The 25,321-nt window shown below is 41.2% G+C and overlaps 1 protein-coding gene across 4 annotated transcripts; it reads right to left on the bottom strand.

The window, feature by feature from the left end:
- Positions 1 to 2,046: 2,046 nt before the first annotated feature.
- On the bottom strand, positions 2,047 to 24,963 carry LOC136538833 (uncharacterized). Of its 4 annotated transcripts, XM_066530784.1 has the most exons (4): positions 23,397 to 24,963; positions 15,013 to 15,078; positions 14,623 to 14,759; positions 2,047 to 2,679 (listed from the first exon to the last, which is right to left on the bottom strand). In XM_066530784.1, the coding sequence occupies exon 1, from the start codon at positions 24,554 to 24,556 to the stop codon at positions 23,633 to 23,635; it is 924 nt and encodes a 307-aa protein (XP_066386881.1). In that variant the 5' UTR covers positions 24,557 to 24,963; the 3' UTR covers positions 2,047 to 2,679; positions 14,623 to 14,759; positions 15,013 to 15,078; positions 23,397 to 23,632. The 4 variants fall into 4 exon arrangements, with proteins under 4 accessions (XP_066386881.1, XP_066386893.1, XP_066386899.1 ...); XM_066530796.1 differs by lacking the exons at positions 14,623 to 14,759; positions 15,013 to 15,078 and having other exon boundaries at positions 2,047 to 2,439; XM_066530802.1 differs by lacking the exons at positions 14,623 to 14,759; positions 15,013 to 15,078 and having other exon boundaries at positions 2,047 to 2,353.
- Between the last annotated feature and the right edge of the window lie 358 nt (positions 24,964 to 25,321).

The following is a 25,321-nucleotide window of genomic DNA, read 5'->3' as shown; positions in this document are numbered from 1 at the left end:
CAACCTCAATTGCTTTCTTCATTGACGTGATATAATCGCTGTAGGCGACTTTGTCATGGACTTTGTTTTCTGGATCCAGGTTCTCATAAGAGAAACATTTGCAATTATAGAGGTAGCGTTATTGACAACTATTATTTTCTCTCAATATTCTCATAATATGAGATAATTCAGTCTCTTTGTTACTTCCCAAACAAGAGATAATTTATTGTTCTGTGTATCCAACACTATGATACGTGCGCTTAGTGTGTTGGATTTCATCTTCATGATGATCCTCTACATGAGGTGCTTGACCTTCTTCATGACGTGTTCTCTTCATAAGACTGGAGGAGTTTGTTCTTATTTTATTTATATTCAACAAGTATACACTAAACTAGAACTCACAGGCGTCCCCATAGATTTTAACTTGATAGTTTACAATATTTTAGTTCACTACTAGTAAACACAACTTCTGGTTTATTACTTCAAGTTACTCCTCTCATTTTCAAAAATATCTGGCATATGCTCCGCTTCATGCTTCACAAGAGCATTAGTCAAACTATTGTTTGATTTAGTGCGTGATACTATTCCTGCTTCAAGCTTCAAGGAATATTTTCTCTTAAGATCATTTTTCTTCTATGGAAATAATATTTGGTATTTAACATAGGCTCTCTCTCCCCTTAATGCCAATATTAGATCTTTAATATCATACTTCAAAAGATATCCCCTATGATGGGCTTAAAATAATTCAAATTCATGTATCTTCAACTACAAGTGGAGGCCTATTCATGTATGCTATGATAGAGATTTATAGGAAATATTAACGCACATATTTAAATAGGAGGGTTATTATTCATTAATGCAGCGAGCTAGAATACATAAAGTGCACTTAAGAATGTTCAGCATTTCTACAAACTCAGGGATGTTCTCTCCTTGATTTGCACATATCATAGTTTAGAAAACTATTTCATTATCTAACATCTTTATTGTTTAGCCAAAATAATTCATCCAAGTACTTGTACTTTAAAAAATGGACCATATACTTCAAAAATATAGAATACACAACATTCAAACTCACATGGAATTTCTTTTAGACTTTCTAATTGACATTAATGCAAAATTCCCCAAATACCTTTTCTTCATAAATCCCAAATCATCATAAGTGTGTTATCCACCATCTTAATTCCATAATTATTCGTCCCATCAATTAGGTTAGTCTCCATTGAGAAAATTTCATATTAACTTATTCCCATGGTCTTAGGATGCTTGGCCCTAGACCAATGTATTTGTTATGCATACGATGCATTGAAAGTAAATTATACGTTAGTTCAACGAGAACTATATAGACATAGCATGCTAGCTAGCCAATTTAATTTTGAGGGAAGTACAAAGGTAGCTACTAGCTACACCTATAGCTGCTATGCTAATATTCATGCAAGAGTGGAGATAGTTGTAACTCAATGAGAGAACAACATAGCGATAAACATGCATGTGGAATGTAGAATGTTGGTATTCAATCCAACGTAATAGATAACAACAAAATTCAAAGCTACAAGTTTACTTACAATTAGTGTAATGTAGAAAAAGTTAACTCGGCCGGAAGGGACGCAGCTAGAACTTCAAGTCCTAATACATGCACTTAAAGATAAATTTAGAAAGGATATGCCTATTAAATATATATTACCCACATTTTCTTATGCCTTTACCCAAAATTCCTCCCCTTTTCATGCTATAATTACTTAAAGTAGTAATATGCTTCATGCATCATCTACGAATAATCATTTCTAATGTTCCATAGAATCCAATCATACTTCTAGTATTCATTGGTGCTGGCATGAAATTCAAATATCCAGTGTAGTATTCAGTGTACAACAACATATTCAAGGTAGGACATAAACTTCTAATTCTTGGACTAAAGTATTAAATACTTAGTTAAGATTATACTGTTTCTTTTTCCCAAAAGAGGACTAGCCCCATTCCCATTTTTAGCGAAACGGAAATACATGAATTGTTTAAGAGAGACGAGCAACGGGGGGGGGGGGGGGGGGGGGGGGGGGGGGGGGGCGGGGGGGTGCGGGGAGGACCGATCCTAGTAGATCTGACCTGTCTCAGAGTCAGAGAGCTACTACCACTACGACTCACACCACAGTTTTTAAGGTACATCACCCGCTAAGAAAGAGGTAGCCGGATTATTACAGACCAGCAAATCCCCAAGGCCGTATTGGCCGAAAAGAAGTTTCAGAGAAAACATCTAGACAACAGGATATTGCACCCAAGCCTTCCTTTCCTCCAATCACATCTTCATCTGCTAATTCTGATTGTCATCATCCGGACGATCATCTTGCTTCAGGCGCTTGTACTGGTCTTCAGCTTGGTTCTGGGGAAGAAGAATGTTAGACGCCACCTTGAGCATGGTGTTTACTCCATTGATGAGCATACTCCTGTCGACTTATGCATAGAGACCTGCCCAAAACGCATTAGAGCTGCAGCGTGACACAGAATTTCGATTGGACTTCTGATAGTCTTGCCATCAAAGCATGCCCTGTTTCGGGCCTTCCATATAGCCCAACAAACAGCCGACACACCCCACAGATGGAACTTCTTGCCCAGCAGGAGCCATGCATCACACCATTCCCAGCATTGAGAGATGGATGTGGGGATGTTCGTGGCACCCAGCACAGTTGCAATAACCACCCAAATTACCTTTGCAATGTGACAAGAAAAAAAACAAGTGGTCAATTGTTTCAGTCTGGTCACAGAATTGGCATTTGGGGTTCCCAACCCATTTTCTTCTAATAAGATTGTCTTTAGTCAAAATAGCATCATTAGTCATTAACCAAATGAAAACTTTGATCTTTGGTGGAACTTTGTTTTTCCAAATTATTCTATGAGCAGAGCCATTATCAGAAACAGTCAAGGCATTATATAAGGACTTCACAGAAAACAGCTTGTTTTTGCCAATTTTCCAAAAAACTTGGTCTTCTGAGTTCTGAAGCTGAAAATTATCAACATCAATCATGATTTTGTTCCGGCATGCAAGTAGTTCTTCAGTGAGCCATCTCCTAAAAGATATCAGGACCCTGCCCTCTTTTACTTCAGTAACACTATCTCTTTTTGTTCACACAGAATAAACAAGGTGGGGGCAATAAATGAGATGGGCTTATCATACAACCAAGGATCACACCAGAACTTAGTTCTTTTCCCATTATGAATGCTAATCCCCCTACCCTGAAGGTATACCTCCTTGACTTTGAGAAGGTCATACCAAATAGGTGAATCAGTGGCTTTGTGAGTTACTGAATGAATTGATTTGTTGTGAAGGTATTTTGCTTTAACAATATCCTGCCACAACTCTTCTTCCTGCTCCAATTTCCACCACCACTTGGCTAGTAGGCTTATATTCATCTTCCTTAGGTCCTTGATTCCAAGGCCACCTTTTTTCTTACTTCTACAAATTTTAACCCACTTCACCAAATGGTACTTTTTCTTGGTCCCACCACCTTGCCAAAAAAAAAGCTCTCCTAATCTTATCAATTTTTTCAGAAATTGTCTTAGGACACAAATATACAGACATCTGGTAGGTGGGTGAGTTGTTAAGGCAAGAGCATATCAAAGTGGACCTTCCAGCTATTGACATTGTGCCGCCTTTCCAAACATCTAATTTTTTGTTACTTTTATCAACCAAAGATGCCCAGTCACTTAAATGAAGTCTGCTGGGGCTTACAGGAACTCCTAAATACTTAATAGGGAAGGAGCCAATTTGGCAATTGAAAATATCAGCATACACTTGACCCCAATTATCATTATCATTGATCACAAATACCTCACTTTTATTAAAGTTTATTTTCAAACCCGCCATCAACTCATACATGTATAGGAGTAATTTCAGGTTCCTGGCACCCTCAAGATCATGTTTGAGGAATACAATAGTGTCATCAGCATATTGTAATATAGCTACTCCATTTGGGATAATGTGATCAATCAAACTAGTGAATAAATTTCTTTCTTGAGCATTCTCTACCATCTTAGTTAAGCTATCCGCGGCAAAATTAAAAAGAATGGGGGACAGAGGGTCTCCCTGCCTGACCCCCTTGTAACTCTTGATGTAAGATCCCAATTTGTCATTCATTTTAATGCTAACTGTCCCACCAGTGACTACTTGAGCAATCCAAGTCCACTTCTCACTGAAACCCCTCATTTGCATGTACTCAAATAGGCAATTCCAATTTACCTTGTCATAAGCTTTTTCAAAGTCAAGTTTTAAAATGATCCCAACTTCTTTCTTTCTCTTGGTTTCATGAAGAATCTCATGCAAACACATAATGCCAGTCAGGATATTTCTTCCTTTGAGAAAAGCAGTTTGGGCCTTGTTGATCAATTTGTCAGCATATGGCTCAATTCTAATGGTGAGGACTTTAGTGATCAGTTTATATAAACAGTTGAGTAAGCAAATGGGTCTGTACTGTTGAATCTCGTTTGCTTCTTTAATCTTTGGCAGAAGTGTAATGATCCCATAATTTAACCTGCTGATATCAGCTTTGTTGTTATGGAAGTCATCAAACAGTTTGACAACATCAGATTTGATAATGCTCCAACATTTCTGAAAGAATTCAATGGGCATCTTATCAGGACCAGGGGCTTTATTTTTCTTCATCTGGAATAAGGCAGCACTAATTTCTGTCTCAGAAAAAGGCTGGCATAGAATTTCATTATCTGAATCAGATAATTTGTAAAAAATATTCCTGATTGAAGGGTCTAAATGAATGCCATGCTGAGGTACAGGACAAAACAGATCAGAATAGTACTCAGAAGCATGTCTTAACAGATTGTCATCTCCTTCAATGAATGTTCCTTCATTCTCCAGAGTTATAATGGTATTTTTTTCTTTTTCTTCCATTTGCACATCTATGAAAATACTCAGTGTTGATGTCTCCCTTAAGAAGCCATGACTCATGACTTCTTTGGAGCCAATATAATTCTTCTTGTTCCAGCAATCTAAGATTTTCACACAAAATCCAGTGTTTTCTGAAAATCTGCTCACTTGTCAGGATCATACTCTCTTCCAACTCTTCTAAAGCAGTCAATTCAATGTGGAGTTCCTTCCTAAGTTTCCTAACTTCCCCTTGTTTGTTGTGTCCCCATCCTTTAAAGAACTGTTTGATTAGTTTCATCTTTTGTTGAATTTTATCTAAGGCAGAGTTTACTCCAGATCTTATCCACCAAAGAATAAAATTCTGGGTTGTTAAGCCAACTTAAATCAAATTTGAACTGGATGTTGGTCCTGTTTCTAGGAACCCCAGTAGAAATGATCAAAGGGTTGTGATCAGAGATTTCTCTAGGTAACTTTCTAACCACAGCAAGAGGAAAAATATCTTCCCAACTTTTGGAGACAAGGATCCTATCCAGTTTTTCAAGTGTTGGGGGCTCTTGATTATTAGACCAGGTAAAAAGGCCAACAGTCATAATCAGTTCCCTCAATTCAAAGAAGTGGATAATGGAATTGAATAACCCAGAATGCCTATGTACCCCTTTATTGGAGTTTTTTTCATTTGCATATCTAATGATATTGAAATCCCCACCAATCATGACAGGTTCAGTACTAGCATCACAGAATCTGGACAATTCAGATAGAAAATCAAACTTTTGATCATCATGAGCAGGGCCATATACTACCAAAAGATTCCATTTAATTTTAAGCTCCTTGTCCCATAAATTCATCTGAATCATGGATTCCCCTTTTTTGAAGGAACCAACATCATATTTATTTAACTGTATGCCCACCAGGATCCCACCAGATTTACCTTTGGAAGGAATCCATTCCCAAAGGTAATCCTGATAAGAATCAAAACCCCTAAGTAAAGATGGTTCACAATCCTCAATCATTGTCTCTTGTAACCCAATAAAGTCAAAATTATATTGAAAGATGAGATTCTTCAGGAAAGTAGAGACCCCAGATTTTTTAAGGCCCCTACAGTTCCAAATTAATCCATGTACTGTCATTTTTTAACTTTTTTCTTTTTCTGTTTTGGGGATTGAAGGCCAACTTTACCTTCTTTTCCCTTGGGTTTCAAGCCAAGATCTTCCTTGTAACACCTCAGATGTTTAAATACTAAAACCTAACATATCATCATATGCATTACAAAGCATTTGGCATTTGGTGAAAACTTTGAGATGCACACACTAAAACAAGTTTATATTTATGTGTTAAGTATTGCTTGGTATTGTTTGAATCAAGTTTGAAACCTTTGCATTAATTTGAAATTCCGAAAACCCTGATTTTCAATATTTAAATCCTACCCTGAAAATCCATTTTAAAATCTAAGCATATTTTGGGGTTGAGCCTTAAAGCAAAAGTGTAGAGCTTGACAAGTTATACAAAGTTTATTTTTGGAGTTTTTCAAGTTGTTTAGAAAAATTTGGAGTAATTCAAAAAGGCGTAATTCGCTAAATATCCCGTATTTAAATTTAAAAGATCATTTCAAAATGTAGACCGAATTAGGGGTTGGTTATAAAAGCAAAGTTGTAGAACTTTTGATTTTGAACAACTTTTGTTTTTGGAGATTTTTGAGTTGTTATGAAAATTTGAGAGTAATTTGTGAATTTTGGCGAATGGCAAACTTGTAAATACTGTGAACAGTGTCCACCGCCGAAGCTACATTGCCGGCGTTTCCTTCTTCGGCGTTCCAGGCGCGGTCGTGGCCGTTTTGGCGTCGCGCTGGCGCGGTGAAGGCCACAACGCAGCTTCCTCGAGCTTCTTGGCCCCCTTTATAGCCTGAGCCGCCGTCGTCTTTGCCCTTTCTCTTTGCTCTGTTTTTCCCGTCGCCTTGCTCATCTCCGGCGAGCCCGCGCCGTCGTTGTTGTGCTCCAACGTCGCTGATAAGCTAGTTCCAGCTTCGCTTACTCCTTGCGCATCCAGCCGACCCACCTATTCGGCTTGTCTTCGTCGGGAACTCGAGTTGCATCATCTTCTTCCTCGCGGCCGGCAACTCCTCCGCCGAGCACGATTCGCCGCGGCCAGAGCTCCACGGTGCATCTCCGTCCCTGGTTTTGGTTGATTCCGTTTCGTCTCGATGCTGTGGTACTTAATCCATAGTTGGTTGCTCATTTTGACCACTGCAGTCGCCGGTTCTTCCTCACCGACGATCTTTGCTCCGCCGTGATCACCGTGATCGTCGTCACGCCTCTCCGTTGCTTCTCCGACCTCGCTCCTTGCTTCAACGCGTTTGGGGTGAGCCACTGGTGCTTCCTGGATCCTTTGTTTGAGCTCTACCGATTGCACGCCGCCGGCGTAGCGTTGCCGTGCCACCGTGTCCGCCATGGCCGACGTCGAGCTAGTATAGGGCCGTAATCAGTGCTGATAGCGACGTAAATCGATGCGCCTAGTCTTGGTGATCATTTTGGTACTTTGGTCGTCGCCGTTGGACTCACCGTCGACGAGTTTACGTCCGTCAGCGCCGTCGCCGTCGTGGTCAAACGCGCGAGGTTAGGGATGACAGGTGGGGTCGGGTTGTCAGTGACTGCGTAGTTCAAAAATGGATTTTTCTATTTTTCAGCAATGAATGAATAGTATCTGTTTTTGTTATTTTTGTATAGATTTATTTAGAGCTCCAAAAATTATGAAAATTTTTATGTGACCTCTATGTGCTGTATATTATTTAAGAAAAATATGAAATATTGTTTTTCAGCACTTTTTGAATGTGATAAAAATTGCTCAATTTATTAATAAATGAATTTCCATGATTTTTCTAAGCTTATTTAATTGTCCAAAAATTATGAAATTTGTTTTGCCACTTACTTATCATGTAATGAACATTTAATAAAATTTTGAGCTCAATTAGAATAAGTTGCTTTATTTCATAATTTTGAATTAAATAATTAATTCATAAAAGCAAATAGTAACCTTTAATGATTTAGGTTTTGTTTGAAATTTTGGATTAAGTGATGACCTTGGGTCATTAGTTGATAATGATCCTTGGCCATTGATGTATGTGTTACGAAAAAGATTTAGTTTGTTTGACTTGCAACTGTACCGCGAAGGAAAGTTATATTCAAATTGTTAAATTTTGCATACATCATCGAGCATCATGTTTCGTATTCCGCATCATGTTAAACATGGCATTGTTATTACGTGTAGTGAACGAAGGTGAACACGTGGCAGTTAATCAAGTTGTTGAGGAGGTTAATCCGTCTGTTGAGGTCGGATCGAATATTTGTGAAACGTCGCAGGAACTGGATTTTTTCGTCAACGAAGGCAAGCCCCGGATGCATACAACCCTACCTTGTATTTTACAAATTGATTTCACTTTTGCTTCTCTGTACTGCATTAAGTGATTAGGAGTCAAGTGAAAAACAAATTGGTGCATTACCAACCTTGTTATTCCATAATTACCATATTACCAGTTTTAAATTCGTATATGTCTAGTTTTGCTTAGCTATGCTTAAAACGATGAAAGTCGGGTGATTACCTGTCACCAGCGAACTTTAAACGAAATTTTGGTTAACTTATGTTATCATGTGATATGGGAATGTGGAGTAATAAATCTAGACCGGGCGGACTCGGTGCGTGTGAGCCACAAGACATGGAGGTCTTGTGAGCGGGTTCTTTCCGCCTGTGTCGATTAAGGCACGTCCGTTGTTGAATTGCATGAGGTGAGAATTTGTAGTACTAACCACACACTCCGGTAAGCCTTTACTCGGCTATTCTATTATGAGAATAGCTACTCGCGCACTGGGAGTGGAGAGATGGCGGGAATAGCGTGTACCCACGTGGCAATGGGTTGGATTGGTGGAGTACTGTATTCTCGGGTGGCGCGGACCTGTTCTTGTTTTAGAGGATCCGAGGGTAGGTTGGTATATGGAGGTTAGGGACCTGCATATGTCGTGTGGTCTGGAATTCCCAGCTGGGCTTAATCGGTTCGAATCATCATTGCTCCTCGGTCATGGAGACTCAACTCACTGTTCATCATCGTAGTATTAATCACTGGAACTCGAATAAGGCTTGTGAAGGTGTTGGATATGAAGTTTCATGATCTCAACACGGATCGTGTCAACTTTGTATATAATTTTTATGAAGTTTTCTATATAAAGAATTTTGTTAAAAGAGCTTTTACGCAAAAGAACTTTGATTATTGCTAAAGCTATACCTTGAATCCCTGAGCCTGCATTCCTAAGTTTATCAGTTAATATTTCGGTTAAGTCTTGTTGAGTACTTTTGTACTCAGGGTTCGTTGACCCTTGTTGCAGGTGAGCCTCATGAGCAGATCTGTTTTGGATCGTGCTGCATGACTATTGTTCGTTCTGACGATGAGAAGTAAATGTGTGATCCTTGGGCAGGATGTTTATTTTGTGTGTTATGTATATGTTAATTATGCCACTCCACTACTACTATGGTTTGTAATAATTATTGAACTTAGTTTGTAAGGTTTGAAACAACTGGTTTGTAAACTATGTTATCGTAAGACTTCCACTGTTTTTACTCTGAGTTGATATTTGAATAGATGTTATAATACTGCAATGACTCTGTAACGTGATCCTGCTCGGAAATCGTGGATGATTCAGGGTTCCCCGAGGACACCCGACAGTCTTTTTAAGTTAATAGAAACATATGCATACATGTCAAAGGTCGTCGGACAGTGACAGGTGCATGTGGGCCCTATAACTTAGGAGGTTCTGCCACAGAATGGTATCAGAGCGGTCGTTACAAGGTTTGTGGTTGTATTGTTTTACAAAAACTTCAAAATAATTTGGGATGACTAAATTTAACTTGATAATTTGGTCCAAATTGCTTCTGACTTATCTTATTTCTTTCTCACCATTCCGTATTTAATTAAAAAGGTTTTGTGTGGTGGAGTAGTAATCTTACTATGCCCTATATAAAAATAAATGTTGTTTATGTGCATTATAAACTTTGATGTTTTTGTTCGTAAGAACGATTCATGCATCATGATTAATTCACTAGTTACTTCCTTCACCTCTTAGTCTGGAGTTGAGTAGTGAGTCTGGTTTGAGGAATGTAATCCATCTTAGTTACTTTTTAGACTTTGATCAAATGGTCTTACTTGGATTAAATTGGCTTCCTACAGTATGGCTCGTGCCAAGATGACGCCCCGTAAGTTCACTGGACCCAAAGGAGTTCCTCGTCACCAACTTGCCCCTAGGAATGACGGTGGTAGCAGTAGCAGCTCTAGGCCTGATCCCCAGGCAGAGATACAGAGGATTTCTGCAGAGTTAGCACAAGCTACTAGAGATAGGACTTTGGATGCTATATAGGTAGGAGAATTACAGGATCAATTGAGGTGTCTTACCACCGCTCACAGGAACTGCGAACGTATGTTAGTTCGTACGGTGGAGGGAAGGAATGAAGCATGGCATAGAGAAAATGTAGCTAGAGCTAGAACTCACGAGCTAGAATTCTATGTAGAAGATTTAGAAGAACATAATACTTATCTGCATGAGGAAGTTCATAGGCTTAGCAATCTACTAAATCCAAATCATGAGCCCCAAGCTGATGCAATGGACCCCGGTGTCGTCCTTGCCGATGATAACGAATCGGAAGAGGAAGAAGAAGAAGATCCTAAAGAATTAGTAATGATCAATGAAAGTGATAACGAAGGCAGTAATAATTCCAGAATAGATACCGAGCCTGAAGTTTGAAGTAATTAAGGAGAGGAGTAGAGTTGTATAATAGTAGCTCTAGTTAAGTTATGTAGTTTTGTTTTTGTACTCACGGGTTTGTATTTATATTAGTAGACCCTATGTAATGTGTCTGGAGTAAGCTTTTGTGCAATTCAATAAAGGCTTGTGAATAAAGTTTGGTTTGTTATGAGCAGATGCGTCGTACGCGGGGTTCGTATGTTCCTGGAACTTCACAAGATGAGGACGGTATTCCAGATCCGCCACCAGTTCCAACAAATCTAGCTGATGCTATAACCGCAATTGTCAATGTAACGGCTGAAAATTCTCGTTTGCTTCATGAGATCGCTCTAAGTAATCAGAATCAGATGCAAGGAAACCGTGGTCGCCACCATAACAGACTGAAGGCTACATATGTTGATTTTACAGACACAAGACCACCAGTGTTCACCAAGGCAGATGAACCATTGGAGGCTGATGACTGGCTTCGAACCATGGAGCAGAAATTTAACCTTATTTCATGCACGGAGTATCAAAAACCTACCTTTGCCGCCCAGCAACTTAGAGGTATAGCAAGTGCTTGGTGGGCGAACTTAGTGGCTATGTAACCAGCTGGCATTCCAATAACTTGGGCTGAGTTTCATACTACCTTCAGAGCCCATTATATCCCTGAAGGAGTGATGGCAATGAAGTTAGATGAATTTCTAGCTTTGAAGCAAGGAGATCAAACTATGATGCAGTATGTGGGAAGATTTAATCATCTGTCCCAATATACATCAGAACATGTCAATACTGATGCCAAGATGAAGAGGTGGTTTATGAGAGGCCTGAATACCAAGTTGCAGACAATGATGACAACTTACACCAATGTCACTTATCATGAGGCCGTAAATATTGCAATTGCTTCAGAGTCAAAGTATCGGCAGCACAAGGAGCTCAAAAAGAAAAAGAATATGTCGTCTGGATCTTTTGGGCCAAATCAGAAGAGGCAGAGAGTGATTTATCATCCAGTACATCATAATCGTCCTCCTTATCGTCCGCCGCAGTTCCAAGCCGAGCAACAGTTTAATGTCCGTCCTGCTATAACCTATCCGAACTCACAGTCGACCAATGCTCCTGGTGGCAATGCTCCAACATCCCAGGGTCACAACTATCCGTGATACAATTGTGGAAGGACTAGTCATTTCTCCAGGGAATGTCCATATCCTAGGCAGGCTAATCAAAATTATCAGAAGGCCCCTGCCAATCAACAACAGGGTTAGGCACTAAACAAGAACCCCAATCAGAATGCTCAGAAGGGCAAAGATGAGAGGAAGACAGGACGGGTGTTCTATATTCAAACTGGAGAAATTCCGGAAGGGGAGCCAGTGATGATGGGTATGTTTCCTGTTGCCAATCACCTTGCAGTTATACTTTTTAATTCTGGCGCATCGCATTCATTCATCAATAGAACATTTGTCATGAAGTATGAAATTTCAATTGGGGCAACAAAGGAAAGTTTCTTTATACAGTCGCCTGGGGGACATCTGTGTACTAAGGAAATGGTATACCAGGTACCCGTAAACCTGGGTGAGCATATTTTTCCCACTACCATGATTATCCTTAAGGATCGGGATATAGATGTAATCTTGGAAATAAATTGGATGTATCAGCATAAGGCTGTTATAGATGCGTTGAATAGGACATTAAGGGTAAGTTTGCCTGATAGTAATTCTCAACTTCTCATCCAACTTCCAACCCTAAGAAGATCAGTGGGCAAGATTTGTGCAACTGCTGTCAATGAGATTAGAGATATTCCGGTAGTGTGTAAATTTTCGGACGTGTTTCCTGAAGATTTACCCGGTCTACCACCTGATAGGGATGTATAGTTTAATATAGAGTTACAACCTGGAACAGCTCCGATTTCTCGGAGAGCTTATAGGATGCCACCTAAGGAATTGGCCGAGTTGAAGACTCAGTTACAAGAATTGATTGAGAAGGGGTTTATCCAACCTAGTTCCTCACCTTGGGGATGTCCGACAATTTTTGTGAAAAAGAAAGATGAGACTCTGAGGTTATGTGTTGATTATCGTCCGTTGAATGAAGTGACCATCAAGAATAAGTATCCATTACCTCGGATAGATTTGCTTTTTGATCAATTGGCCGGAGCTAAAGTTTTCTCTAAGATAGATTTGAGGTCAGGATATCACCAAATCAAGATAAAGCTGGAAGATATTCCCAAAACGGCATTTACCACAAGATATGGATTATATGAATACTTGGTAATGTCTTTTGGTTTGACAAATGCTCCCGCTCATTTCATGTATCTGATGAACTCAGTATTCATGCCTGAGCTAGACGAGTTTGTAGTGGTGTTTATTGATGACATTTTAGTATATTCCAAGAATAAGTAAGAACATGCGGAACATCTCAGAATTGTTCTGACCCGCTTGAGAGAACATCAACTATATGCCAAGTTCAGCAAGTGTGATTTTTGGCTTAAGGAAGTGCAATTTCTTAGACATGTCTTGTCAGCCGAAGGAGTTGCAGTTGATCCTAGCAAAGTGAAGGATGTGCTTGATTGGAAACCGCCAACCACAGTTCATCAAGTTCGGAGTTTTCTGGGTTTGGCGAGGTATTACCGTCGGTTTATTCCAGATTTCTCTAAAGTATCAAAGTCCATAACGGAACTGTTGAAAAATCAAGTCAAGTTTGTCTGATCATCTGATTGTGAAGAGGCTTTCCAGACCTTGAAGAGATTGTTGACTACTGCACCAATATTAGCCCAACCTGATATCGAGAAGCCGTTTGATGTTTATTGTGATGCTTCAGGTATTGGTATTGGATGTGTGTTGATGCAAGAAGGCCAAGTCATTGCCTATGCATCCAGGCAACTTAAGCAGCATGAAGAACACTATCCGACTCATGATCTGGAGTTAGCAGCTGTGGTTCATGCTCTGAAGATTTGGCGGCATTACCTGCTTGGTAATACGTGCCATATGTATACAGACCACAAGAGCTTAAAGTATATCTTTACTCAGTCAGAGTTGAACATGCGACAAAGAAGATGGTTAGAACTGATTAAGGATTATGATTTGGAAGTATATTATCACCCTGGTAAAGCAAATGTGGTTGCAGATGCCCTCAGTCGCAAAAGTTATTGCAATTGTCTGACAGTGAGAACAATGGGTTTGAATTTATGTCAAGAAATGAAAAAGTTGAATGTAGAAGTAATTCAACAAGGAAGTTTGAACAACATAATTGTTGAAGCCACTATTCAAGATCAAGTTATTGCTGCTCAGAAGGAAAACAAGGGTATCACCCATGTCAAGGAAAGAGTCAAGAATGGAAAAGCGGAATGCTTTAGCATAGATGATGAAGATGTGTTATGGTTCAAGGATCGCCTGGTGGTACCAAAAGTTCCTGAGTTGCGGCAGTCAATTCTAGAAGAGGCACATGCTACTAGGTTATCTATCCATCCGGAAAGCAACAAGATGTACCATGACTTGAAGCAAAGGTTCTGGTGGACTAAAATGAAAATAGAGATTGCTAGATATATAGCAAAATGTGATACTTGTCAAAAGGTGAAAGCTATACATTTGAGGTCTGCTGATGAATTACAACCATTACCTATTCCATCTTAGAAGTGGGAGGACATAAGTATGGACTTTATTGTTGGTCTACCCAAGACATCAAAGGGATTTGACTCAGTATGGGTAATTGTAGATCGACTCACTAAGTCAGCATATTTTCTTCCTGTCAAGACAATATATCCTACGATCCAATATGCCAAGATGTATTTAGCAAGAATCATGAGCTTACATGGAGTACCAAAGACCATAGTGTCAGATAGGGGTACACAGTTTGTCTCTAGCTTTTGGAAACACTTACATGCTTCGTTAGATACCAAACTTCTATATAGTATAGCTTATCATCCGCAGACTGATGGACAGACTGAAAGAGTCAATCAAGTACTTGAAGACATGTTAAGATGTTGTGTCCTTAACTATTCCAATAAGTGGGATGAGTGCTTACCTTTGGCCGAGTTCTCATACAACAATAGTTATCAGGAAAGCATTAGAATGGCTCCATTTGAAGCACTCTATGGTCGTAGATGCAGAACATCATTAAGTTAGTCTGAGCCTGAAGAAAGAAGATTCTTTGGAGTTGACCTTGTGAAAGAAACAGAAGACAAGGTTAGGCAAATACAGAGTAATCTGAAGATAGCTCAGTCCCGCCAAAAGAGTTATGCAGATAGAAGACGGAGACCATTGGTATTTAACAAAGGAGATTTTGTATATCTGAAAGTATCACCAATGAAGGGAGTTAACCGTTTTGGCGTTAAAGGAAAGTTGGCACCTCGATATATTAGACCATATCAAATTTTGAAAAGGTATGGAAAAGTGGCATATTGCTTGAAATTACCTGAACATCTCGCAGCTGTGCATGATGTGTTCCATGTTTCTCAATTGAAGAAGTGTCTCCGAGTGCCTGAACAGAATGTTGAAGTTCAAGGAGTGGAACTAGAACCGGATTTAACTTATTCCGAATATCCTATCCGAGTGTTGGATCAGAAAGATCGTGTTACTCAAAGACGGACAATCAAGTTCTATAAAATACAATGGAATCAACATTCAGAAGAGGAAGCTACTTGGGAATCAGAAGATTACTTGTTAGAAAAGTTTCCAGAGTTTCTAGCGTCAATATAGAATAGAGTAATGTTAGTTGAGTTCGGTTGTACAAGTTGTGTTTTGTAAAGGGACCTCAGCTGTTTTATGGACAGATTTGGTATGTGTTCTCGCGACACATTTCCTTTTCCATTATTTACCCTATGGCTTTGAATCTCGAGGCGAGATTTCTTTTAGGGGGAAGGATTGTAACACCTCGGATGTTTAAATACTAAAACCTGACATATCATCATATGCATTACAAAGCATTTGGCATTTGGTGAAAACTTTGAGATGCACACACTAAAACAAGTTTATATTTATGTGTTAAGTATTGCTTGGTATTGTTTGAATCAAGTTTGAAACCTTTGTATTGATTTGAAATTCCGAAAACCCTGATTTTCAATATTTAAATCCTACCCTGAAAATCCATTTTAAAATCTAAGCATATTTTGGGGTTGAGCCTTAAAGCAAAAGTGTAGAGCTTGACAAGTTATACAAAGTTTATTTTTGGAGTTTTTCAAGTTATTTAGAAAAATTTGGAGTAATTCAAAAAGGCGTAATGCGCTAAATATCCCCTATTTAAATTTAAAAGATCATTTCAAAATATAGACCGAATTAGGGGTTGGTTATAAAAGCAAAGTTGTAGAACTTTTGATTTTGAACAACTTTTATTTTTGGAGATTTTTGAGTTGTTATGAAAATTTGAGAGTAATTTATGAATTTTGGCAAATGGCAAACTTGTAAATACTGTGAACAGTGTCCACCGCCGAAGCTACATTGCCGGCGTTTCCTTCTTCGGCGTTCCAGGCGCGGTCGTGGCCGTTTTGGCGTCGCGCTGGCGCGGTGAAGGCCACAACGCAGCTTCCTCGAGCTTCTTGGCCCCCTTTATAGCCTGAGCTATCGTCGTCTTTGCCCTTTCTCTTTGCTCTGTTTTTCCCGTCGCCTTGCTCATTTCCGACGAGCCCGCGCCGTCGTTGTTGTGCTCCACCGTCGCTGATAAGCTAGTTCCAGCTTCGCTTACTCCTTGCGCATCTAGCTGACCCACCAATTCGGCTTGTCTTCGTCAGGAACTCGAGTTGCATCGTCTTTTTCCTCGCGGCCGGCAACTCCTCCGCCGAGCACGATTCGCCGCGGCCAGAGCTCCACGGTGCATCTCCATCCCTGGTTTTGGTTTATTCCATTTCGTCTCGATGATGTGGTACTGAATCCATAGTTGGTTGCTCATTTTGACCACTGCAATCGCCGGTTCTTCCTCACCGACGATCTTTGCTCCACCGTGATCACCGTGATCGTCGTCACGCCTCTCCGTTGCTTCTCCGACCTCGCTCCTTGCTTCAACGCGTTCGGGGTGAGCCACTGGTGCTTCCTGGATCCTTTGTTTGAGCTCTACCAGTTGCACGCCGCCGGCGCAGCGTTGTCGTGCCACCGCGTCCGCCATGGCCGACGTCGAGCTAGTATAGGGCCGTAATCAGTGCTGATAGGGACGTAAATCGATGCGCCTAGTCTTGGTGATCATTTTGATACTTTGGTCGTCGCTGTTGGACTCACCGTCGACGAGTTTACGTCGGTCAGCGCCGTCGCTGTCGTGGTCAAACGCGCGAGGTTAGGGATGACAGGTGGGGTCGGGTTGTCAGTGACTGCGTAGTTCAAAAATGGATTTTTCTATTTTTCAGCAATGAATGAATAGTATCTGTTTTTGTTATTTTTGTATAGATTTATTTAGAGCTCCAAAAATTATGAAAATTTTTGCGTGACCTCTATGTGCTGTATATTATTTAAGAAAAATATGAAATATTGTTTTTCAGCACTTTTTGACTGTGATAAAAATTGCTCAATTTATTAATAAATGAATTTCCATGATTTTTCTAGGCTTATTTAATTGTCCAAAAATTATGAAATTTGTTTTGCCACTTACTTATCATGTAATGAACATTTACTAAAATTTTGAGCGCAATTAGAATAAGTTGATTTATTTCATAATTTTGAATTAAATAATTAATTCATAAAAGCAAATAGTAACCTTTAATGATTTAGGTTTTGTTTGAAATTTTTGATTAAGTGATGACCTTGGGTCATTAGTTGATAATGATCCTTGGCCATTGATGTATGTGTTACGAAAAAGATTTAGTTTGTTTGACTTGCAACTGTACCGCGAAGGAAAGTTGTATTCAAATTGTTAAATTTTGCATCCATCATCAAACATCATGTTTCATATTCCGCATTATGTTAAATATGGCATTGTTATTACGTGTAGTGAACGAAGATGAACACGTGGCAGTTAATCAAGTTGTTGAGGAGGTTAATCCGTCTATTGAGGTCGGATCGAATATTTGTGAAACGTCACAGGAACCGGATTTTTCCGTTAACGAAGGCAAGCCCCGGATGCATACAACCCTACCTTGTATTTTACAAATTGATTTCGCTTTTGCTTCTCTGTACTGCATTAAGTGATTAGGAGTCAAGTGAAAACAAATTGGTGTATTACCAACCTTGTTATTCCATAATTACCATATTACCAGTTTTAAATTCGTATATGCCTAGTTTTGCTTAGTTATGCTTAGAACGATGAAAGTCGGGTGATTACCTGTCACCTGCGAACTTTAAACAGAATTTTGGTTAACTTATGTTATCATGTGATATGGGAATGTGGAGTAATAAATCTAGACCGGACGGACTCGGTGCGTGTGAGCCACAAGACATGGAGGTCTTGTGAGCGGGTTCTTTCCGCCTGTATCGATTAAGGCACGTCCGTTGTTGAATTGCATGAGGTAAGAATTTATAGTACTTACCACATACTCCGGTAAGCCTTTACTGGGCTATTCTATTATGAGAATAGCTACTCGCGCACTGGGAGTGGAGAGATGGCGGGAATAGCATGTACCCACGTGGCAATGGGCTGAATTGGTGGAGTACTGTATTCTCGGGTGGCGCGGACCTGTTCTTGTTTTAGAGGATCCGAGGGTAGGTTGGTATATGGAGGTCAGGGACCTGCATATGTCATGTAGTCTGGAATTCCCAGCTGGACTTAATCGGTGTCGATGTTTTACCACCGGCAACCCGTCACGGGGTACCCGGGATGGTGATTTGTTCGGAGGGGTATCGGCGTTTGCAGGAACTCAATGGTAAACGTAGGGAGACAACGATTTATACTGGTTCGGCACGCCGGAAAGTCACGACGCCCTACGTCCAGTCTGGTGTGGATAGTATATTGCGCCCTGCGCTATTTGTTGTGTTGCAAGATATGTTGTGGTTGTAAGTTCTGTCAGTTATGTGTAGGTCATGTGTGTGTTAGGTGCCGATCTAGGGGCTCCTGCCCTCCTTTATATAGTCCAGGAGAGGCGAGAGTCCTAGTCGGTTACAAAGTAGAGATCCTAGTAGGATTACGTGTAACTAGTCCTAGTAGGATTACATGTAGGGAATCCTATTTGGACTAGGTCTTCTTCTCTCTTCTCCGTGGGGAACCTTATGGGTCCCGCATCAACAAGCCCCCGAGCATTTCATGATCGAGCTTCAAGGGCCAGGTTGTTGTAGACTTGTTCTAGGTTCTTTCTTGAAGCGAGATCTTGAGATGGTCTTCTTTGTCTTTTCTTTGGCTGATGTGCACTTTTGGACAAAAGTGCACTCAGTGAGTGTAGCCCCCGAGCCTCTTCCGTTTGTTGGGACAAGAAGCCAGAGGGTCCCTTTAGTCTTCTTGTTTGCTCCGAGTTCTTTTTCTTACAAAAGTTGGAGGGTCCAGATTCTTGTCTTCAAAAAAAAATTCTTGGGGTTATGTATCCCACAGCCTCCGAGCCTTCTCCGAGTACTTTTCTTTAGAATAGAAATCGGAGAAGGGTCTTGATGTGTTGTCGTAGTCTTGAGTACTTGTATTCTTGGTCTTTCATCCTTGAATCCGAGCCCCCGGGCGTAGTTGAAGCGAATGCTGAGCCCCCGAGCTTAGTTTTTTGACTAAGCCATGATGCTCTTCCGAGTTGTTTTTTATTCAACGAGGTCGTTTCTAGACTTTTTTGGTTCTTGATGTCCCTCTTCCAGGTTGTTTGCACTTCGTCCAGGTTCTTTCTAAACATATATGTACCTTATCCGGGTTGTTTTCTGATTTGACTGAGCCGTGATGCTCTTCCGAGTTGTTTTTATTCATCCAGGTCATTTCTAGACTTCTCTGGTTCTTGATGTCCCTCTTCCAGGTTGTTTGCACTTCGTCCAGGTTCTTTCTAAATTTGTATGTACCTCATCCGGGTTGTTTTTTTTATCAATCCGGGTTCTTTCTGAAATGTTCTTCCTGGTTGTTTTTGATTCATCCGAGTTCTTTCTGATCCTGTCTTGGGTTCTTGCCGCACCTCTTCCAGGTTGTTTGCACTTCGTCTAGGTTCTTTCTGAACTTGTATATACCTTATCCGGGTTGTTTTCTGATCAATCCGGGTTCTTTCTGAATTTGTCTTGGTACTTGTAGCACCTCTTCGGGGTTGTTTGCGCTTCGTCCAGGTTCTTTCTGAACTTGTATGTACCTCATCCGGGTTGTTTTCTGATCAATTCGGGTTGTTTCTGGACTAGCTCTCAGGAGCGTGTTTTCCTGATCTCATGGTACAGATGTAGCTTTCCTGCATGTTAAACATAAAAATATATTGTAAATGACATTCCGGATATGAAGTCGGGAGCATGTCCCATATTTGAATAATCAATCAGGGGCGGGCCCCGGCATTATGAAATGTATATAAACTTTTTGCGTCTTGCTCTTGCTAGGCCATGCAAATTCCTCAGGTAGTGTCCTGTTACGTTTAAGCACTTGAATCTCTGGCGTATGGTTCAGAGGTTCATGACGTGACCATGTGAGCCTGGCACTCGGTTCGTGACTGTCCATGTGAGTAGACAAGCTTCATGGATTAAGGCGTGTTCTACCTGAGGAATTCGGCGACCGTTAAGAGAAGACCTAGAGCACTATGTTTGCTCGCATGATGATTTTTTGTGTCTTCCCTTGCTAGGTCGGTTAATTTTTTGGGTAGTAGCCTGTTACGTTTAAGCACTTGAATCTCGCGTATGGTTCAGAGGTCCATTGACGTGACCACCCGTATGGTTCAGAGGTTCTTTGACGTGACCATCCGTATGGTTTAGAGGTTCATTAACGTGACCATCCATTCGAGAAAACAAGCTTCACGAATTAAGGCTTACTATCCGAGAAAATTAACAGTCGTTAAGGGAAGATGATATGGCCACAGAGGCATACGAATAATATCCGGAATATATAAAAAATGAGACATGACTTAGCTTGGTTCGTGGCCGTGTTGTCCATCACCACAGCCGAGTTGTTGGCGTTGCATTCGGCGCAGCGTGCAGCCAAGTAGTTGGAAGGAGATTTGATAGCTCTCTTGTCGCCGGATGTAGTCGAACACCTTGAAGTAGTCGAACAGTTCTGCCGAGTACTTTGCTGATGAGGTAAACCGGTTGAGCGATCGTGGTTTTTTTTTACAACAAGCGATCGTGGTATGTTGAGTACTCGGAACAACTCAGAACCCGTCGTCGAGTACTCTGAAGCCGTCGTTGGTAGTCCGTTGTCAAGTACTTCGGAACCCATAGTGAAGTAGTGTCGCATGCCCACCGTGTCCGAGTTAAACTTGGTCTGTACCGTTTGGCCTATCCGCGTTGATCTTGTCTTGTCGCGTTCGTGCAGCCTAGGTGGACTTTTGTTCAGCCTGCAGCTTGCATCCTCTCGTGTGCCTTGATGGTACGTGCATCTTCCATGCATATATATACTAAGCTTCAACTTAATGAGTATATATACGCATCTATGCAGGACAAAGCTTCCCCAATATCTTGATGTGTAGCTAGCTTGTATGTCTCTGTACGTATCACGGACTCCTCTCCCTTCTTTCTAGCTTGTTTGTTGGCTTTGCTCGTTCAGGAGTAGGACTTGCTGCTTGCGTCCGGGTTGGACACGAAACCGCGTAGGGCCGAGTTGCCTCGAAGTCGCTAGCAAGTCACGCGTAGCCCTTGCACAAGAAAGATTTGTCTTCTGTTTTTTTTTTAAATTGATTTGTTGTACGCTGTAGACTTCGTGCATATATATGATCCGAGTTGGTCTTGGAGATTGACTTGCATGCATGTTGTTGGCTTGCTGCATGTAACCTTGTGCTTGCGTGCTGCTGTATGAATCCAGACACCTTGAATCGGGCGTGTAGCTTATGGTTTCCATGATTAAAGTTCGGCGTTGATGCATGCTGTGGCCGCCGACATCCAGCACGGATTTCGATCTTGTTGTGAGACTTAAGATCCGATCTAAGAAAATCTTCTGCTCTTGAAATCATCGGGCTCTTCCACACCGACTTGCCTTCTGGTGTTGATCTCAGCTAAAATTCAAGGGAGTCGGAGCCCGAGAAGGTTATTGCTGCTTTGATAATCGAGTTGTCACGAAAGACATGGATGATGACCATGAGTTCGGTGAGTTGTCGACGAGGCCGACGAGAGTCGCAGCGTGTTGTCGACGAGGGCCGACGAGTGCTGCGACGAACGTTGATCTTGAGGTCCACTGAGCTCTCGAACGCAAAGTGCCGAGAGCCCCTACCTGGCGCGCCAGCTGTCGATGTTTTACCACCGGCAACCCGTCACGGGGTACCCGGGACGGTGATTTGTTCGGAGGGGTATCGGCGTTTGCAGGAACTCGATGGTAAACGCAGGGAGACAACGATTTATACTGGTTCGGCACGCCGGAAAGTCACGGCGCCCTACGTCCAGTCTGGTGTGGATAGTATATTGCGCCCTGCGCTATTTGTTGTGTTGCAAGGTATGTTGTGGTTGTGAGTACTGTCGGTTATGTGTAGGTCATGTGTGTGTTAGGTGCCGATCTAGGGGCTCATGCCCTCCTTTATATAGTCCAGAAGAGGCGGGAGTCCTAGTCGGTTACAAAGTAGAGATCCTAGTAGGATTACGTGTAACTAGTCCTAGTAGGATTACATGTAGGGAATCCTAGTTGGACTAGGTCTTCTTCTCTCTTCTCCGTGGGGAACCTTATGGGTCCCGCATCGACATTCGGTTCGAATCGTCGTTGCTCCTCGGTCATGGAGACTCAACTCACTGTTCATCATCGTAGTATTAATAACTGAAACTCGAATAAGGCTTGTGGAGGTGTTGGATATGAAGTTTCATGATCTCAACACGGATCGTGTCAACTTTGTATATAATTTTTATGAAGTTTTCTATATAAAGAATTTTGTTAAAAGAGCTTTTACGCAAAAGAACTTTGATTATTGTTCAAGCTATACCTTGAATCCCTGAGCCTGCATTCCTAAGTTTATCAGTTAATATTTTGGTTAAGTCTTGTTGAGTACTTTTGTACTCAGGGTTCGTTGACCCTTGTTGCAGGTGAGCCTCATGAGCAGATCTATTTTGGATCGTGCTGCATGACTATTGTTCGTTCTGACGATGAGAAGTAAATGTGTGATTCTTGGGTAGGATGTTTATTTTGTGTGTTATGTATATGATAATTATGCCACTCCACTACTACTATGGTTTGTAATAATTATCGAACTTAGTTTGTGAGATTTGAAACAACTGGTTTGTAAACTATGTTATCGTAAGACTTCCGTTGTTTTTACTCTGGGCTGATATTTGAATAGATGTTATAATACTGCAATGACTCTGTAACGTGATCCTGCTCGGAAATCGTGGATAATTCGAAGTTCCCCGAGGACACCCGACAGTCTTTTTAAGTTAATGGAAACATATGCATAAATGTCAAAGGTCGTCGGACAGTGACAGGTGCATGTGGGCCCTATAACTTAGGAGGTTCTGCCACAGAATGGTCTTGAGTTCTTTTTTTGTTTTTTGGAGAGATTTTGAGTTTTCTTTTAAACAATTTTCCTTTTTTCTTTGACTGGGCCAGGATTTCACTTTCTGTCTCAGAAAGGTCATCCTTTAGCCATTCAATAAGCCTTTCATTGATATCATCTTCTGGAGTGTCATCCTCATTAATTTCTTCTAACATAACATCATGCTGTTTAGACTGTATGTTTCTCCTAGCATTTTCTAAATCCTTAAGAATGTCAAAGGTCCCAAAACTAATTTGTTGGGTAGCAATGCCAATATCACTAGACAAACTTTTAATAGTTTCAACAGGTAGATCAGAAAACATGATAGGAGAAGAGTTAGTACCTTCCAAATTCCTTTTTCTAGCCATCCTTTCATTTTTCTCTTAGATAGTTACAGCAATGTCCTTTTTGAGCCTCTCACTTCTTCGGATTTCTTGAATTTTCAGAGTGTTGCCAGCAGTAGCCCCTCCATTAGTGACAGCATCTTGTGGTTCTGGCAGCTCTTCTTGCACTACCATCTCATCTTCAGCAACCAAGCTTTCCTGAGTGTGCACAATAGCCTCATCAGAGAAGTCCAGTTCAGGTTTGATTGTTGATTTCCATAGAAACTAACTGCTTCATAGTTGTCACATCCTTTTCTTCAGCATTCTTGAGCTTCTTAGCATCATTGGTGATTTGCATCAGATCCAAAGCAGGAGTGTTGTTTTCCGTACACCAAATATGCTGAGTATCTTTATCATCATTCTGCTTGGAGCTACCCTGACCAATATCACCAAAGCCCTCTAATTTTCTGATTCTCTCACCCAGATCACTGTCAGAATCAGAGTCTTCAAATGTTTCAGGAATGTGTACTTTCTCACCTTTACCATCATCCTCATAGGTCTTCTGCACACTCAGCTTCCCTCCAGCAGTACTCAAATTGCCAATCTTGGGTCGGGCAGACATAGTAACATTGGCAGAATGCTTCTTACCAGCACTTTTATCAGACCCTGGATTAGCAGATTTACCACCAAGTTGAGCAGCAGCTTTTGCTTGGGGATCCTTGCTAAGATTGTCATCTGCTTTGTATTTCTTGGATGGTGGGGGCTGCTCTCCCTCAGATATTTTGATACCAATTTGCAGAGTCTTGATAGGCCCTTCAACCTCAACCACTCTTTCATAGGTAAAATCATGGAGGAACAACCCCAGGGTGCTTTCAGCGGTCTTAGGAACCTTAGTAATGTCCCTACATGCAATCTTCACCCTAACATAATCATGTCTCAGCTTGGTCCTCTCATCAATCTCAAGCACCTTACCCACCAAGCCACCAACCTTGGCACAGGTTCTGATTGACCTCTGGTCAGAAGGAATGTCCCATACTCTGAACCATGCCTGTTGAAGCTCACCTTTGGCTCCAAAGCTTGTGGTGTAGGAATCAATCTTCATTTGAGCATTAACATACCTCATAGCAATAGATGGGAAGAAACTCCACTCCTTGACCATCTTGGGGTTTGGGAACCTCATGACAAATTTGTTCTCTCCTATAGGTCAAGCAGTCCATCTCCAGGTCTCAGTACCATGAATATTAATGAACTGCCTCTCAATGTCCTTACCAGAAGCCTGTACAGGAACAATAGAGATAACAGCAGTACATTCCTTCTCCCTAGCCATCCTGGGATCAACATCTTCATCAATGTAGAAGAAGCTCTGATCCTCAACTTGAGTTGCACATAATTCTGGACCACAGTTCCATGGAATGCACTTCTTGCAATCATAAGCCATATGGCCATGGACGCCACAGATTTCACAATTTAACCTTCTACAGTCTTTGGTGGCATGGTTAAACAACCCACGGATTTCACAAGGACCCCTAGGTTGATTGGAAGAACCAGCCTGGGTGTCCTGAGCATGAGAAACTTTATTACCTTAAGAAGATTCAGGGACCTCCTGGGAAGCTTTCTTGCCCCACTGCTCTTCAGGATGTTTCTGCTGATCTTTCGATCCTTCCCATTTCTCATTGGATTGTTGCTCCTACTCTTCTTCCTAGATAGCTTCTTCTTGAACCGGTGGCGCTCTGTTGGTGCGTTCCCAGGTGAGGTTGCGGCCAGTAGTACGGAGGATCAACCCCAGGGTGCTTTCAGCGGTCTTAGGAACCTTAGTAATGTCCCTACACGCAATCTTCATCCTAACATAGTCATGTCTCAGCTTGGTCCTCTCATCAATCTCAAGCACCTTACCCACCAAGCCACCAACCTTGGCACAGGTTCTGATTGACCTCTGGTCAGCAGG

This window comes from Miscanthus floridulus, chromosome 1 (assembly GCF_019320115.1).
Source record: "Miscanthus floridulus cultivar M001 chromosome 1, ASM1932011v1, whole genome shotgun sequence".
NCBI lineage: Eukaryota > Viridiplantae > Streptophyta > Magnoliopsida > Poales > Poaceae > Miscanthus > Miscanthus floridulus.
Note: the sequence above shows the minus strand (reverse complement) of the source record. Positions and strands in the feature narration are given on the sequence as shown.